At 36.3% G+C, this 16,531-nt stretch overlaps 1 protein-coding gene across 4 annotated transcripts in view; it reads left to right on the forward strand.

The window, feature by feature from the left end:
• Positions 1-243: 243 nt before the first annotated feature.
• The window catches only part of LOC135696314 (dynein axonemal assembly factor 4), a 29,697-nt gene continuing 13,409 nt past the window's right edge, over positions 244-16,531 (forward strand). For 2 of the 4 annotated variants that reach the window (XM_065215680.2, XM_065215681.2), the window contains exons 1-10: positions 244-399; positions 2,481-2,634; positions 3,443-3,730; positions 6,029-6,227; positions 6,812-6,936; positions 7,059-7,159; positions 7,462-7,542; positions 7,842-7,914; positions 8,319-8,424; positions 11,679-11,809. In XM_065215680.2, coding sequence (XP_065071752.1) covers positions 2,512-2,634; positions 3,443-3,730; positions 6,029-6,227; positions 6,812-6,936; positions 7,059-7,159; positions 7,462-7,542; positions 7,842-7,914; positions 8,319-8,424; positions 11,679-11,776 — 1,194 coding nt within the window. In that variant the 5' untranslated portion in view covers positions 244-399; positions 2,481-2,511 and the 3' untranslated portion in view covers positions 11,777-11,809. The other 2 variants (XM_065215678.2, XM_065215679.2) reach the window with 2 other exon arrangements.

Raw genomic sequence — 16,531 nt, forward strand, 5'->3', positions numbered from 1 at the left:
TCTATCGTCTAGCAAAAGAGTTCCCCGCCCCCCTTCGTTGGAGGTCCTATAGATGGGTTAAACTATTAAAAAAGAGAGTAAAGGCCTCTTTGCACTGGATAGTTGATACAAAGTTTAACATCCAAGTAGAAGTAAGCGAGTTTGAAATAGCCGCCATAGCAAAATTATTTGGCATATAATTTATCTAAAAATTGCATTTTGCAATATTTTGGAGCCTTATCATCGTTTTGCTTTGCTCAAATTCGTCTCACTGTGCACCCGCCGACGGTTGGCGCCTTCGGAGTTTCTTGTCAGTGGTTCTGTCGACACGAATGAGAGGCTTCGTTGCTTTTGGAAACGGGATCTCCTAATGGCGATTATGGCGCTTTATAGGCTGTACAAGTACAAAATAATGTAAAGGTAAAAGAAGAATTTCTATAACTTAAATTCATCGAAATATGTTTTCTAAAACCATATTTTGATTTTTTTATGTTTTATGTCGTCCTGCTTACTCTTGCTAATCAAACAAATGAGACGAAAGTTTTAAAAAAAGTCAAAAAGCTTAACAACTGATTGATGGATGACTGCAACTGCAATGATTGAGTTGAATGTCTTGAGTTGCAATGATTGTCGATGAGTGTGTTGGCTAGTGTTTTAACTGAAGTTACACTTCTTTAAATTTGTATCAATTTATCTTCGTCATAAACGTAAAAGTTCTCAAGTTGGTCAATATTCTCAAGTTGGTTTTTTATCTTTAATGATCTACGTTGTGTATATACACTACGGCAGATATGATTTTACCACGGCAGATATTTTTTCTTAAAGCTGTTTAATTTCTTACGTTAATATTGTAATTTTAAGCATTTCGAAATTCTCAATAAATTTCAAAGAATTTGTTTCCTGATTTAGCACGATTTTGTTTATTTTTTAGGGGAATGTTTCCGCGTAAAGTTAGATATAAATTTGCAAAACTTCAAATTTTTTTGAATGCCATTTTGGTTAAGGTGTTGCAATAATGTTGTCCTGGTAGTGTAGTTATTCTCTCTGGTGATTCCAGATCAAGCTGTATCCAACAGTGTCCTAAGTAGAACTAATTTATCTTGTATCCAGCATCCTTCTGCTCAGGCCTTTTCCACCGCAAATGTTTATGAATACTTTAGGTACTTAGTATTTGAACTACATTAGCACTTGAAACAATTTCTGGGCAGTTAAAGCATTTATAAAAGGTCTGAAACAACATTTTGCGATCAGCCGGCAATAACATCTCTATGATGTACATAAAGTTCATAAACGAAGCACACTTATAAAGAGGATTTAGTCTTTCTTGGAGTGCATTACAAATCATCGTAGTCATTCATTTTCATTTGATATTACCTCAAACAAAGATACCTTTATAACAGGAACAATTTTTTCACTGTCAGAGCTATCGCTCGCACAGGAGAAATCATGCTAGCGATGGGCCACTTGCGTACGGGCTATTTCTTACCAAAAGGCCTGCATACAATTGACATTTCAGATGAGTAAAGTTTTATTCAGGGCTGCAGTAGCTTGAGGTAAAATGTAAGAGAAAGGGACAAAACATTAGGGGATTAGAAGGCTACAACCTCTCTTAAGCAAAAATATTTTTTCGAAAAATTTGAAAATTTTATTATTTTGTGGTAATGCTTTCCAAATAAACTTACTTCAACAGCATCCTTGGTGTTTTGTTCAACTAGCAAGTAGAGACCCCCCCCCCCCCATTTTCCTTTAATATGGGAGAAGATAAAAGCTTTGATGTTGATGTTGAGCAACATGATGTTGAGCAAGAAATTTTAACAAACAGTGATAAAAATTTTAGGAATGAGTGCTAAAAAAATAGTAAACAGATTGAAATGGCCTTAAAATGTTTTTTTTTTACTTTTATCAACTACTCGAAAATGTTAGAAGGTTGTTTGTATCTGCTCACCATTTTTTGAAAGAAACATGGAACAGAAATACATTTGCTTTGGTGTATGATAAATCATCATCTCATCAAAATTTTCTCAAGTCCTGACCAACAGGATTAAATATAAAAAGGGAGTAAGAAGAGTTGAATGAGAGGTAAATTTAAAAAAGTGAACAAAGAACTTCGACAAATTGCTTGAAATACCAAGTTTCTCTGATTTAAGACCCTCAAGTACCAAATTAGCCATTCAGAGAACCGATGAAAGCAAAAAGATTTCATCTGCAATGAATAAAAATTAGTAGTAGTTAAATAAAATAATTTGCAATCACAATTATAAGGACAAGTCCAATCTAATGGCAACTTTTATCTATGAAAAATGGAAATGCTGCTCAAGAAAAACAAATTCTTTGTTGCAAGATGATGCTTAAATTTACATTGCATAAAGTTACAAGATGATGCAATAAAGATCATGGTTAAATTTTTTACTTATCTAGTCTTCTCCAGATGGCTAGTTGTGTATTCAAGATGCTTTACTGATTCTAATAGAGCATTTCTAAAATTTTGTTTCTTTAAACAGAACGCATCTTGACTGCATTGCCCTTGCAAAGATGCCTATTCAAGTGCAAGATTTTGAGTGGTCACAGACATCAACAATCATCCAGATCAAAGTTCCACTCAAGGGTGTCCCAGGGCACAAGGCAGATATATTTAGCACAAATGAGTACATAAAGGTAAGCATCTCTCTTACATTGTATCATGACTGGAATGCTATGTTGCTTTAAAAGTATTTCTTGCATACTTGTTGCAAAATTGCTATTCTATTTCTAATATTATAAAAACCTGAACTACACTCTAATTAACATTAAATTTTTGTTAAAATTTGACAACTAATGATACTTCAAATCGACACAACTGTCAGATGCAAACATGATTCACACTCAAAAAGAGACTTGAATACATGACAATGCAAAAAAATGAAGCTTTCTTGCATATATCTCTTTGACAAAATGACCATTACCATATTCTCTCTTTTATTCCTGCTGAGGCTTATTGATTAAACTTTCTAATTTAATGCTGAATAATTAAAAAGGCAGGATTGTCAGGGAGATGGGATTAATTTTTCAACATGTTCTCCTTTGATTTGATGTCGAAACTCTGAATGAAAATTGCAAAGAATGTTGTTGGCAAAGGTTGGTTGGAAAGTTATGCTGACTGGCTGAAACATTATCCACACTTGCTGTCATCAAATTGACATGACAGGACCTTATGCTGAATGTTATCATTAAAAACTCCAAGCACATTTGCATACCATGGGTTTATTACTTTTATCAAACCCATATTGAATTTTATCAGGATTAAACAAAATCTTTCTGTGTGGTGCCTCTGCTACTACCATTGCCTCACTTTCTATGCCACCATAGCATCTGGTCAGATACTGGTTCTTGGTTCTCATCACTGATACACTTCAGCTGGTTGGTCTTTTATTTCAGTCCATCCTTGTTTAACTATCATAGTCTATTTGCTGAACTTGTATTACAGGTAAGCTTTCCACCTTACATATTTGAAGTATTCCTTGCTGCGCCAGTGGAAGACTCAAAATCCAAAGCAACAATAAGTAGTGGTCAGATTACATTTCAACTTGAGAAGAAAGAACCAGATGTCATTTGGGAACATATTCAGCATGAAAAATTCAAGGAGAAAGGATTTTCAAAAATGAAGCGAGATGAAGCTGTGGCTTTCTCCCAAGAAAGAGCTTTGAGGCAGCAGGAAAGAAGAGCCACTGAGAGGGACCAACAGCAGAAATTTGCTGTGAAACAGCAAATGAGGGTAAAACTGCTTCATACACAATATTGCTAACTTTGTATTTTATAACAAAATGTGCCACACACCCTCCCACCACCAGCACCACCGTTTGGCTTTTGATAATTTTTACTTCACTAGTCCAGCTTTCAAATACTAGAAAACTTAGCAAACCTTTGTAAAATACAGTAATGTATTCAACATTGTAACATCGTGTCTCCTCTGGTCCTTTTTGTTTTTTGTAGGCATCCTTTTGTTATCCTTGAATTATTTTCAAACCTGCCATCCTTGAATTATTTTCAAACATGTACTCTTGAATCACTGGCCAAATGGAAAGGTTTTGCATATATCACACTCTTACTGTTGGATATTTCACACAACAAATTCTATGGTGATGTCTCAATACTTTTTATATAGTAGACATGGTGAGCAGGAAATCAAATTTATCTTCAACCTAAAGCGAACCATTTGATTGAAAAGATTAGGAGAGTTTTTCAGATCGAGGAGTTTTATTTTACATTTAAGCAAAACTGCTTTGTATAGAAAACATCCATTATATTTACCAAAAGAAACTGGAATTGACATACCCCAGTTACCTAATCCTGCAGCAGTTTTCAGTACTCATTGTTTTTCAAGAGTGTCTGGTTTCATGTCATTACTTGTGTCATTAAAATTTAGGAACCTACATATCATTCTTTATATTGTGAAAAAGTTTTGATATAATATTATACACTTTTGCTGAAGGTATAACCCTTTTGAAGCTGGATGTTAAGAATTTTTTTCTGGGATGTCTAGTACTTGTTCTTGTAGCAAATTTCTTATAGAACATAAGGTTTTATCTGGCTAAGGTGTCCCAGCCAGTACTGTTTCCCTTTAGAAAATATTCCCATTAGATTAGTCTCATGTATGATTGCAAAGTTAGAGTGACTGGAATCAGCATTAGTAATAAGCACGTTTAGACCTTTCTCAATATATGCCTGTCATAATTAAACCTTCTTAGGGATATGAAAATATTTAGGATGTTGATATGTCCGACGCAAAACTAGGCATTTCAACTCAGCTTGGCGCAAACGGCATCAGTTGTAGATAATGGTTTTGTCCCCATTGCGTATTTGCAAACAGATGGATGTAGTTTGTACTTTTGTAATATTCACTGTTTGTCCGAATTTCAGAGACATAATTTAGAACTCAATTTTACGTATCGCAGATTGGTAATGATGTCGGGCTTTCCCATTCTCTTCCCATTCTCTTCCCGTTCTTTCCCGCTCTTTCCCGTTCTTTCCCGTTCTTTCGCGTTCTTTCCCGTTCTTTCGCGTTCTTTCCCGTTCTTTCGCGTTATTTCCCGTTTTTTCCCGTTCTTTCCCGTTCTTTCCCGTTCTTTCCCGTTCTTTCCCTATCTTTCCCGTTCTTTCTCATTCTTTCTCGTTGAAAAAAACCTTTTGCTTTCGCTGGAGACAACCGTAAGTACGAAATGTCAAATCTATCGAACTCTTGAAAGGAATATCTGTTTGACGTAAAAGAATTGCCCAAAAAGATAGCAAACGCAAAACTTTTGTATAGTTTTTACTTCGCATTTTTTAGCGAATTACAAACATGTATACGAAACGCCGACCGTACCGCTTTCCGTTTTTGAAAGTTGAAATCAAGGCAACTTCTTTCCACCGAATTCATACCGTTTGACCTCTCAACCAATCATGTTCGAGACATTGCGTCATAGCTTTAGCAACAAGCTGTGCTTCGAACTGTGTCACGGTCATTCTGAAATATTATCATCGGTGGAAGCAGGCAGAGTTGTAGAGCCCCCCTTGTAAATGCCAATAGTGAATCCTTTTCGACTTTTTGCTATCCTTTTTGAGAAATTTTTCGAGAAGGCCTCTCTGTTTTTTTCATTGCAACACTTGTAATTTCATATTTCCCTGGGTGAAACTTTCCCTTTTGCTTTTTTCTTGAGACATGTTTCACACATATGCTCTTCTCATATTTCTTCCTCTTTTAACTTTTTAAACTTTTAACTTTTTAAACTTTTAACTTTTTCCCTTTTGGAAAAGAAAAAGCATCATAAAGCTGTTTAGTATAAACAGGCCTCCTTTCCTCTTCCTTGGGCATGTTTCATTGCACGAAATGGGAATGGAAAGGAAGCCACGTGGAAATTGATGAGCAGAAACTTTCCGAACCGTTTTCTGCTTTCCGCTTTCCTTCCATACTGTGAAGTGGAAATCCACCTTTATTCTACATTCCTTTGTTAATAACCAAAAGGGCATTGATGATCAAATCAACGTGGACTGAAACTAGTAAATCGAAAGTGAGGTCGTCTGACATTTTTAGGTTGAGGAGGAAGAAAGATCAAAGATCAAGGCCGTAAAAGATAAAGAAATTAAAAGAACAAACAACGAGCTTGAGGATTGGAAAACAGCTGCAGGAAATGAAAATCAAGACGATATTAGCATGGCATCAAGTGGAACACCTACTGGTGAAGAGCTTTTTTCACAGAATGGCGGAAAAAACGACTCAAGACAGAAACAAGGTTTGTTAGTTTCTATCTGTGCGTTTGCACTTTTAATAATCTGCCTTGAACAGAGACTTCAATTGATTTCAATTCTATTTGAAGATATTCATTAAAATATAAAGCTGTCGTTCAAGATATCTAACGGAGTATTGGCTTAGTTACGATTGCTTCATTTGAGTGTTATGTAAAAGGAAACTGTTGTTTATGTCCTATTCTCTATTTGATTATATGATTTTCTCCCTATTGTAATACATAGAGTTATGCAACGGTGTACAGATAAAAACCCGCACATGGTCACCTACATTTGCCAGATTAACCTAGCCTGGTTTTCATACAGTTAAATATCTGTTAGCAGTTTAGGGTATTGGTTGGTGCCTTCTTAATACTCATTTATAGACCTTGTTTACAATGGTTTTTTCCATAGTTGATGATTATAAGAATGTCAGGAAAAGATAAGCTGTTTGCCTTCATTCATAAGAACGCGAGAAGAAAATCCAAAGTCACTAACCGTTATGTTAGATACTGCTCATGCCTGTATTTCCTTAATAGTTTGTATAGCTAATTTTGCACTCGAATTTTAATTCTTCTAATTTTTCTTTAAGAAAAAAAAGCAAAAGAGAGTCGGAGCATTCCACCACCAAGAGCTGCCGGTACAATACAACTCAAGTTTACACCACGTGCTTTCGTGACTCCATCACGTGAATCTAAGGCCCCCGAAGAAGAAGCGGTGCGTTTTTTCAATACGCCATTAGAGATAAGCCATTTATTAGATATTAGCTATTGCTGATACTGTGCTCGTATATCCTTTCCAAAATCATAACAAATTCACCTGACTATTTTGCATTTTAGTGGCTAGAGAAAGTAGCTGAAATGAAGAAAATCAAAGCAGATACACAGACCAAAATGGATATGGAAGAGATGAACCCGACATGGTTGAAGGACAAAGGGAGGTACACACTTAATTGATTGGAGAATATTTGATGCCAGGATTTATAGTTTTATATGCTTGCTGGGAATGTGGTTTATTCCCTTTTTGAGGTTGATGTGATACGATAAACGTGTTTACTTCCACTGGTTCACATATTTCAATCTTCACTGGAAACACGTTCGAATTGGTTACGCTTTCATAATAGTTGATATTCCTGCTTTTCTCGCAAAAGAAAGAAGCAAAATAGTTTTAGTACAATTGGATTAACTCGATACAATTAACCCGTGACGCTATAGTCATTCAATATTTATTTTCATATTGCAGAAATTTTTACAAGCAAGAGAATTTTATTGCAGCCATAAACGCATTTACGGCTGCAATAGTCTTGAATAGTTCAGATCCTTCGTATCTTTTCGTACATTCATTTTCACATTTGCGTCTGCTTGCTATGCTTTAAGCTTTTTGTGTAGCAAGAAACAAATGATAAATGTGCTTGGTAGAATTATGTTGTTTAAATCACGATAAAGCTTGATATATAAATTTAATCTTGTGTTTTTTACTAGGATTTTTATCACTAATTTTGATATTCTCACCTGAATTGCGGAGTAACTTCAAATAATGAGCCTTAAGATTATCAATCTTTAAGGCTTTCGCAGGTTATCTATATAATCGTACGTCGACCTGTTTTCCTTTACCTGGCCAAGTTTATACAACAACCGAGCTGCCTGTCATTTGCACATGAAGCAATACAATGAATGTATTCAAGACACAACAATGGTTAGCACCGTCTCATTTTTCTTACTGTGTATAACTTGCAAAAGCAATGTGTGAAGCGTATTTAAAACTATACCTTAGATTGGAAGGCTAATTGAATAGGCATATGGGTATTAGATGGAGGCCATAATTGTTTTGTCACAAGAGGTAGACAGAATTACCAAAACTTTTGGAAGATATTGATATTTCGCTTGCATTTTCAAGTGCAGTGGCAGTTTAAAGAAAAGCAACTAAGTAGCTGATGTTTCTGCAGTTTTGTTTATTTTTTTATATTTATGGCAATATTACATATTGTTTCAAGGAAATGAATCTAGCTCTTTAAGTCTGATAAAGTCGATTCCAGGCCTAGATGTTCGTGTAAAGTCTCATACAACGATTTTTGGAGAATTCTTTTTAAACGTTTTTAGGCTTTGAATCTTCTGGATCCACCTGTTCCAGCCAATGCCAAATCCAGGTCCATTGCTCTTATCAGGAGGGGCACCGCGCATTTTAAAGCAGAAGATTTTGTTCCTGGTGAGTAAAACTTTTTATCTTCTAAAGATGAGCAGGACCCTTTTTTTAGTAAAAAGAAGAAGCAATTTCCATAAGAACGTCGATATTGACATATGTGCATTATACGAAGCACCATAAAATCAGGAATGTGCCGATTAAGGGGGGGGGCGTGGGGGACGTCAAGCCCAACAATGTCTACAGACTTCAATAAAGTTGGTCATGCAGCGGGAACCTTAGCATCAATTAGAAAGTTTGACCAAATTTCAACCTATAATTCATTCATTTTATTGGTCATGGTTGGTCATAGTCAACTTTCGTTTTTGTGATACACTCTTTTTTATAAGAACATATTTATAAGAACACGAGCCTCAAATTGGTCAAAAGTTGAAAACAAATTAAGAACCAGCTACTGTAAAATGCAATTTTGAACAACGTTTTATCTAAAAAACGAGGACTTTTAGCCATATGTGGGTTCTTTTTCGGTAAATATTCAAACCTGCGGGCATATGAAGGCTGTCTCACTTACTTTGTTGGCAAATAAGGCCTGAACAAAACGCTAGCAATCGCACTATCAATTAATTTAAGAACAAATTAAGAACAATCAACCTTCAGATTTTCAAGAAAGACAGTCAGCCTGAACTCGAAGTCACTGGTTCGTACAAAAAAAGAGTGTATCGCAAATAACTTGCTATAAGGAGCAAGCTATCGACTTTAAGAAATGACTGCAAGGAACAACTGCAAGAAATTTTCTGAGATGCATTTTAAGCTAATCTGAAGGGTGTCGTCTTTTTATTTTGCCCCTGAGCCTCTAAAACCTCTCGGCGGCCTTCCAGCCACATTTGCCCCTTTAACTCTTATAAAATTTTATAGATTAGCGGACATATTATAAGCTGAAATTATTTTTATGAGGAGCTCAAAAGAAGCTGCATTTCATTTTTGCAGATTTCCTTAAAATTGGCTTTTCGCAAAAAGATGCTCATGGATTCACCAAAAAACGCGAACTCCAGGAATATTTGTTTCCGCAAACATAATCTCCTTATATTTTCATGCAATCATTTGCTCTTACTTGTTATCATTAAGTGTGTATATGGTCATCTATTTCATTGTTAATGAATTTTCTATGGAGAAAAAATCGGTCAAACAAGTAAAGTTGGTCACTTTTTTTCTGAACTCCCCCAAACAAAATTGTCTAGGTACATCACTGCATACTATTCATAAAAATAATCAAACCTGAGCAAAGCAAACGAGCTCTTGATGCTGTCGCCGAAACTGCCACGCCAAAATGAAAAATATTTCATTCACCATATGACACTTGTTGTTGATTTTCATTCCAAGAAATAGGCCAATATCATCATTTCCGTAGGCTGCGATACGAAAACCAAACTACATTTAGCATAGTGTGTTGCAGTGGCCTGTTACCTGTATAGTATGTTGCAATTTGTATGTTTTAAAATCACTAAGGGTCTCTGTGACAGTATAATACCTTCAAAAAACAAACACAATGCATCCCCCTCTCCCCTTCGAAACAATATTGAATAACAACAGTTCTAAAGCTTAAATTCACCCAATGTAGCTCTGTCAGCTAGGGTAAGAAATTGGCTTTAAAACTAATATTTTTTTGAGAAGGAGGGGGATATTTTTGTATCTTACGGCCGGAAACCTTTATTTCATCAAAATCTTTTATTGACCGCAAGGTGTTCCAAAGACTTTTGACAAGTATTGTAGCTTTTTTCCACCACAACATTGGAAACATGATCCAGTCACCATTATTAAACGATTTACACGATTCTAAAAATAACCTTCATAAAGTTACCACAAAAAAACCAATAAAGAAGCTACGAAAACTTTTTACAGGAAATTTCGTATGCAATGTAACATTGCTTTCCAATGGAAAATGGTAAAGACGTTTCAATTTTTAGGTAATCTAACTTAAATTAAGACCTAAGTAATTATGCAACTTTTGAAAATTCTGTTTTTGAGAGAACAACAAGCAACACATACTTAAGTAGGTCTTCTAGTCAAAATAAATTAAAACTGCAACTTTGTTCGAGAAATTCCTTGCTAGTCTGAAAGGTAGTTAAATTGTCTGATTAGCTTCCTCGCGATTTATTAAATTGCACACAAGCCTACGAACTTCTTATAAATGGTTTACGGTTTATTTTAGACTTCATCTAGGAGGAAACAGCGGGTTAAAGTGAGCTTCACTGTAGCGACTGTTGGATTTCACTCTTGGGGTCCTTATTATTAGACCTTGAGCCTCATTATTAGGTCCTTTACTTTTCATTTTTTTTATTAGCGACTTTCCACCATTGTGTCATACGAAATTTGCAATGTCGCAGTCGATAACACTAAAAAAGCACGTGATGTCTTTAAGGAAGCAGGTAGACACAGTTAAAATCGAATTCTTGTGAAGAGAAAAAACTTCAATTAATAATACGCTTCATGCTATTTTCATATCTACTGTAAAACAAAATAGGTTTTTATGGCTGATTTGCAAACTCAGAGAGACGACTGATTTGCAATTCATCATCCTTAAGTTTGTAAAATATTGTTTTTATAGAAATGATGTTAGAAAGTCATCAAAGTAGATTTCTGAAAGCTATGAAGATTTTCTGTAGAAAAAATTAAATCTTTCGAGAAAAAATTGAAATCGCATACATTTAGGAGGCCCAACAATTTCAGTACAGAAATAAATTCACGAGGATGCTGGGGGGCATGCAGAAGATTCGAACCCCGCAGGAGGGACCTGCCCTGGGATGGAAAATTCTTTGATTCTTCTTTTCGCTGGATCTTGCTCCAAATTACTTTTGTTTGCGTTCCTTTTTAAACTTTTTCAATTTCCTTGTTATTGAAATAGCATAATCTTATTTAAAAAAAAATATTTCGGGATTGCGTTACATTGCTAAGTGGTACGCCTGGTGGCCACCATTTCGAGCGTATTCTTTGCTAGAAATTGTTTTCAAGTGCTTTACTTTTTCTGGATTAATGTCCAGCATACTAGAAATTATATAATCTTATATTTGTGAACTATTTTATGTACTTTGTTGCTAGAAACAATTGCAAGGGAAATCTCAAGTATATCGGTCCTATTCCTGTCAAAGATATGTCCCTTGAAAGTAACCCTAAACAACCACACTCCTGACCCTACAGATTTGTTAGAATTTTTCTTTGATACTTTGTAAAATTAGAGAGTGTTATAAATTGCCAAAGCACGCACTAAAGCTAAAAGCTTTCGAAACTGTTGTGTTTTACGCGATATTCTGCATATCTTACAGCTTTAAGTGACTACGAAGCTGCTTTGAAAATCGAGCCAAACAATGAAAGTGTGAGAAACGATGCTGATAAAATCAGGAAGATCATACAGGGATGCTAAAGTATACTAAGATTATCAATCAAGGGTATCAAGGTAAGTGATGGCTCTACCAAGTTACATTTTTGTTTCCTGTGCCTTTTTGCTGTAAGATGTTTTTGAAAACTCAGTGATTAGTGTAACCGGATAACTCACTCAGCCTGTTTATGGTGACTGTAAAATGTTTCACTCTAGTATATGGCAGTTTACAGTGAATGCTTCAAAAAGATTTTGCTTTGTGTAAATGACCTTGTGTCTAAAGCATATGCAACGTTGATGGTTTGAACAAAAAGATTCTGTCTATAACAATCAAATGAAGTAAATTGAAATGCCCAAATTTCCACTAGGCTTTTCGTTCTGCATTTGTTGATTTTTAGCAAGTACACCTCACTCACTTCAATTCATTAAGACTGGTAAGAAATTGATACTAGCGAGACTGCTGTCAGGAAAGCCCTGTTAATTTTGCATTAGGTCCAGATTTTGCCTATTTATGTACCTTGACGAGTCTCCAGGTCTCATGGCAGCGGACATCTGCTGCCTTCTCGACCTTAACTGGACGTGATTGTACATACTTAGTGTCACGCATCGGATGCAGGGACGCCGGAGATGGCGTGGGGTCAACCCCCTTGTTGCCTTTTGATGGGAGGGGCAAGAGGGCTAAAGTGCCCTTTTCATAGAAGTGCCCTTGACATCGGCCGTTTATATCAAAAGATTCATATGAAATTCTGACTGTACTAGGACACTTGTCAAAGCCTATTCATGACGACGTCTCAAACTTTTAAAGAAATTTCTTAGGTCAAAAGTTAGCCGATTTTCAAGATACCTACAGAAGATCGAAACAAAATGACAGTTACAAAAGAATTGTTAGTAGCTTGGATTTATTTTTCATGTGCTCTTTTATTCAAGCCTGCCCTCCCCCTGCCTTTTATTCAAGTCCCCTGCCTGTTCCTTAGTGGATAACAGACAAAATCAGGGGTTCATTGGCCTGTTCCAAGATAAATTATTTGGGTCTACAGTCTAAAGAACGTTTGACAACGCTGTTTTCATTGAGGTTATCTTTCAAGGCAGCATTGGGGATCATTGTAGGACCATAATGATAAAGCCATTGCTTCAACTGAAAAGTTTTGACCTTCCAGAAACGTCGCGAAGCAGTGAAGCAGTAATGTTTCTTCATTCGCCAATAACAACCATATGTAATATTTTAATCTTACATTTTATGACAGCAAGTCAGATCTAAATTGAGAACAGGCCTTTCTTTTAGTACCATTAGATATCAATAGTAATCAACCTTCTTATACTATCTTATTGTCTATGGCACGATATACGAAGCCTGAATGACTTTTAAAAGCACTGATGATACCAGTCATGTAACAAGCTTTGTCTCAAAACTGATAGAACATATTATTTCAAGGCAGATCCTAAAAATGATTCTAAAAAGGAGTTTTTTGTTGTGGTTCAAAATCGTGAACATAACCCTATTACAAACTAATATAAATTCTACAGTCACCACGTGCAAAAGAAAACGCATTTACCACTACAAGTCTCCTTTGATCGATGAGGCAATTCACTCTTGCAAATAGTGTTCAAGATTTCCACGAAGCAATATAATTTCTCGGGATTTTCAGATTAAACAATAGGATTTTTAGCGATTTCCCCTTCTTCGCTGCGGGTCATATCAAGAATGACAATATCATCAGAGAAAGAAAACAAGCTCTTGTTTTCTCAGCATGGTCAACAAAGCTGAAGAATTAAATATCAGCTTTCATGCATTTTGAATGCATACTAAAAGGGTCTCTTCCATAGAGAAATTAACACATGTACCCCCAAACGTTTAACTCGATGGTCGCCATGTTTTTTCGAGAGGTACATAAATCATTTCTGCGGACAAAAGGGCGTGTCTCGTGGTTTCGTATGCTGTTTTCATGCGTTTCTAATTCAATATTCAGTAGTTAAAAAATTCAATTTCAGGTATTTTAGCGCTAGGCTTTGAAAGTTCAGCTGCTACAGAAATGTTAATTCATTAAAAGTGTTACAGTTATGTTACAGGGTAAAACTCTGGCAAAACGACTGAACATTGTCCAGTGGACTTTTGCACTGTGGTAGAATGCGCGCGGGAAAACTGCGTCACAATCACCGTACTCGCGCCCTCTGCCTTCGTATTTCTCATTGGAACTAAAGCTAAGCTCTTCAGAAGACTCGTCGTTAAAAATTCGCGCCAAATCCAATCCATTATATCAGTTGCACGTGCACGGACTGGACAATGATCAGTGGAATGGCAAAACGACTGAACATTTCTCTACAACATCTATGAACAAAAGAAATTCAATCCTGTCCACTGAACATTTTTGACTGCCTTCAAAATCGACTGAACAAAGCTCAACATGTGGCAAAACGACGCAACATTTACGCTGGACATTTGCCCAGTGCATGTTCAGTGAAAATGTCCAGTCGTTTCGCCGGGGCAAGAAGAACAATTTGTTTCTTTTCCCCAACCAAAATCCTTTATGTGCCGATGAAAAAAGATACAGCGTCTCCCTATAACCAGCATGACCGCCCTACCCCCTTTAGGCGACGCCCCTACTCTGAAAATCCAGCTATCAATCTTCATAAAAAACCAATAGCTGAATCAAAGTTACCACCTTAACCTGGGTTAAATCTGAAGGCGGGATATCAAGAAGCCAGCTGCGTTGACTTGTCATTGTCTCCACATGACACTTAGATATCGTCCTTGTTGCTTTCACACACAAATACAATCGTGACAACGTAATCCAACCCCAGCGAAATATTACTGTAATCGTAAAGAATCTGGAAACAGACTTAACAAACAGGCAATGTAATGTTATTGATTGAGGGGTATGTGCGTTTGAAGGTAAGTTGATGTCGATTCTTTATATGTCAGTAAGAGTAATAGAGTAGATCGTCGGGCCTTGTTGTGCTCTTTATGACACTGCCGTTGACAACTTTCAGATTTGACTATGCCTAAGAACAGTCTTTTCTGATTATCTAGAGAACAAATTACTAGCAGGCTCAGCTCTTATTTCGTTCGAGAGAGAACTTCTTATTTCTGGTACTCGCGGCCGACTCTAACACATTTGCTATTGGAAGGCCATTTCTGCTCTTTCAACCCACATGTGATCAGAGAGTCAAGCTAAACAGGATATGCCTACACGATAACTTGCAATCCTGTCTTTGTAACATCCTTCAATTTCAGCGAAAATCTTCGGATAGGTAGGCCTAATAGTTTCGTAGTTTCGAAGTGATTTTTCAAATTTCAGATGAAGTTTATTTTTGGTGCGGTAATGGTTTGAACTGGTTGAAACGTCTATGTTTGTTAAATTTCAATTAGTACAGTTGTTTACTCCAAGTCATGTAAACGGAACTGCCCCAGGCACTCGATAAAGCTACTTTTCACTCGATAAAGCTCTTTCACTCTAATCGCCTATTTGTATTTGGTCCGTATGTCGAATTTGTTCCGTATATTTGCTGGTGATTTTGTGTTTCAGATTACAAGAAACGATCGCTTGCTTATCCATTTTTAGGTGCGCCAGGAAGTCCCCCAGGCGCCATTTAGACAGGTAGATTCATTCCTCTGAAACTTGATGGAAATTGTTGACGCTTTTAAATTGTCAGGTAAATATTTTCTCAAGTTTCTGGCATAACATTAGTTTTCTCTATGAAAATTTGTCAACCTTCAGTATTTCGTTGATTCCAGGGATTGCAAATTTTAATGGTAATAAGGTTTATAAGAATCACTCAGTATCAGTGGCGTAGCTTGATCTTCCAAACTAGGGGGGTCGGAGAGTCATGAGTAGTATTTTACCGACGAAGACATAAATGGGGAGAAATTAAGGTACTATTTCACCTACCGATAGATGATTTTACCGACAAATCAGTTATTTCATGCATTAACTAAAGATTTACCGACAAGCTCATGAAAAATTACACCCCCGGTAGCTACGCCCCTGCTCGGTATATTGGTAGGTGTAGATGTATCATTGAGGCTTGAAATTGGTGAAATTTTGAAATTTGCCTTTTTATCAAATTGAGCTTTTTGACCAAACAAGACAAGGGTAGCTTTCACGCCAAAGTCGGAGGAATATTCGTTTCTCGCAATGGTTTCATGACAATGGTATCGTTTCCAATTTTCTCTTAAGAATGACATAAGAATGATTTCAAGCAGGAGCATACAATTACCAATTTTTAAGATTATTAAGGCCCAGCAATAATTTTGTTTTTCTTATAAAACGGTGTGTATTTTTATAGTGGACATGCCGTAAAGAAGTGTAAATGTAAGGAAAACTTTATGACTTTATGACCAATGGGAAATGGAAGGCTGTTAAGCGTCAGTTTCAATAACATGGCCATCAAGATTTTCAATTTTGATCCTTTTATAGAGGTAGAAGAAATTATTTCAGGCCAAGACAACCTTTGAACATCACGAGTAATTACATTTGGTCCATGTGTTGAATTAATTGCTTGATTTACATCTCTCCGAACTTTTTGCCACCGTGATTTTTAGCACCCTTACCAGGGCCCGCGCCACAGGGGGGCGGAGGCCACGGCCTCTATTTTTCTTGCTAACTGTATGCATTAAATCCCCCTTTTAGGTATTAAATAGGTAACCCCCTTTTTTGCCCTCCCTCCCACTTTAGAATCGATGTGCGAGCCCTGCTCACCCTTTGGTAATTAGAAAATTTTCACGACACAAATAAATGTAATAAATATAATAAAATAAGATTAGAAGAAATAAGATTAATAAATATTATATTTAAATACTAA

This window comes from Rhopilema esculentum, chromosome 14 (genome assembly GCF_057945365.1).
Source record: "Rhopilema esculentum isolate cy_ngs chromosome 14, ASM5794536v1, whole genome shotgun sequence".
In the NCBI taxonomy this organism is placed as follows: domain Eukaryota; kingdom Metazoa; phylum Cnidaria; class Scyphozoa; order Rhizostomeae; family Rhizostomatidae; genus Rhopilema; species Rhopilema esculentum.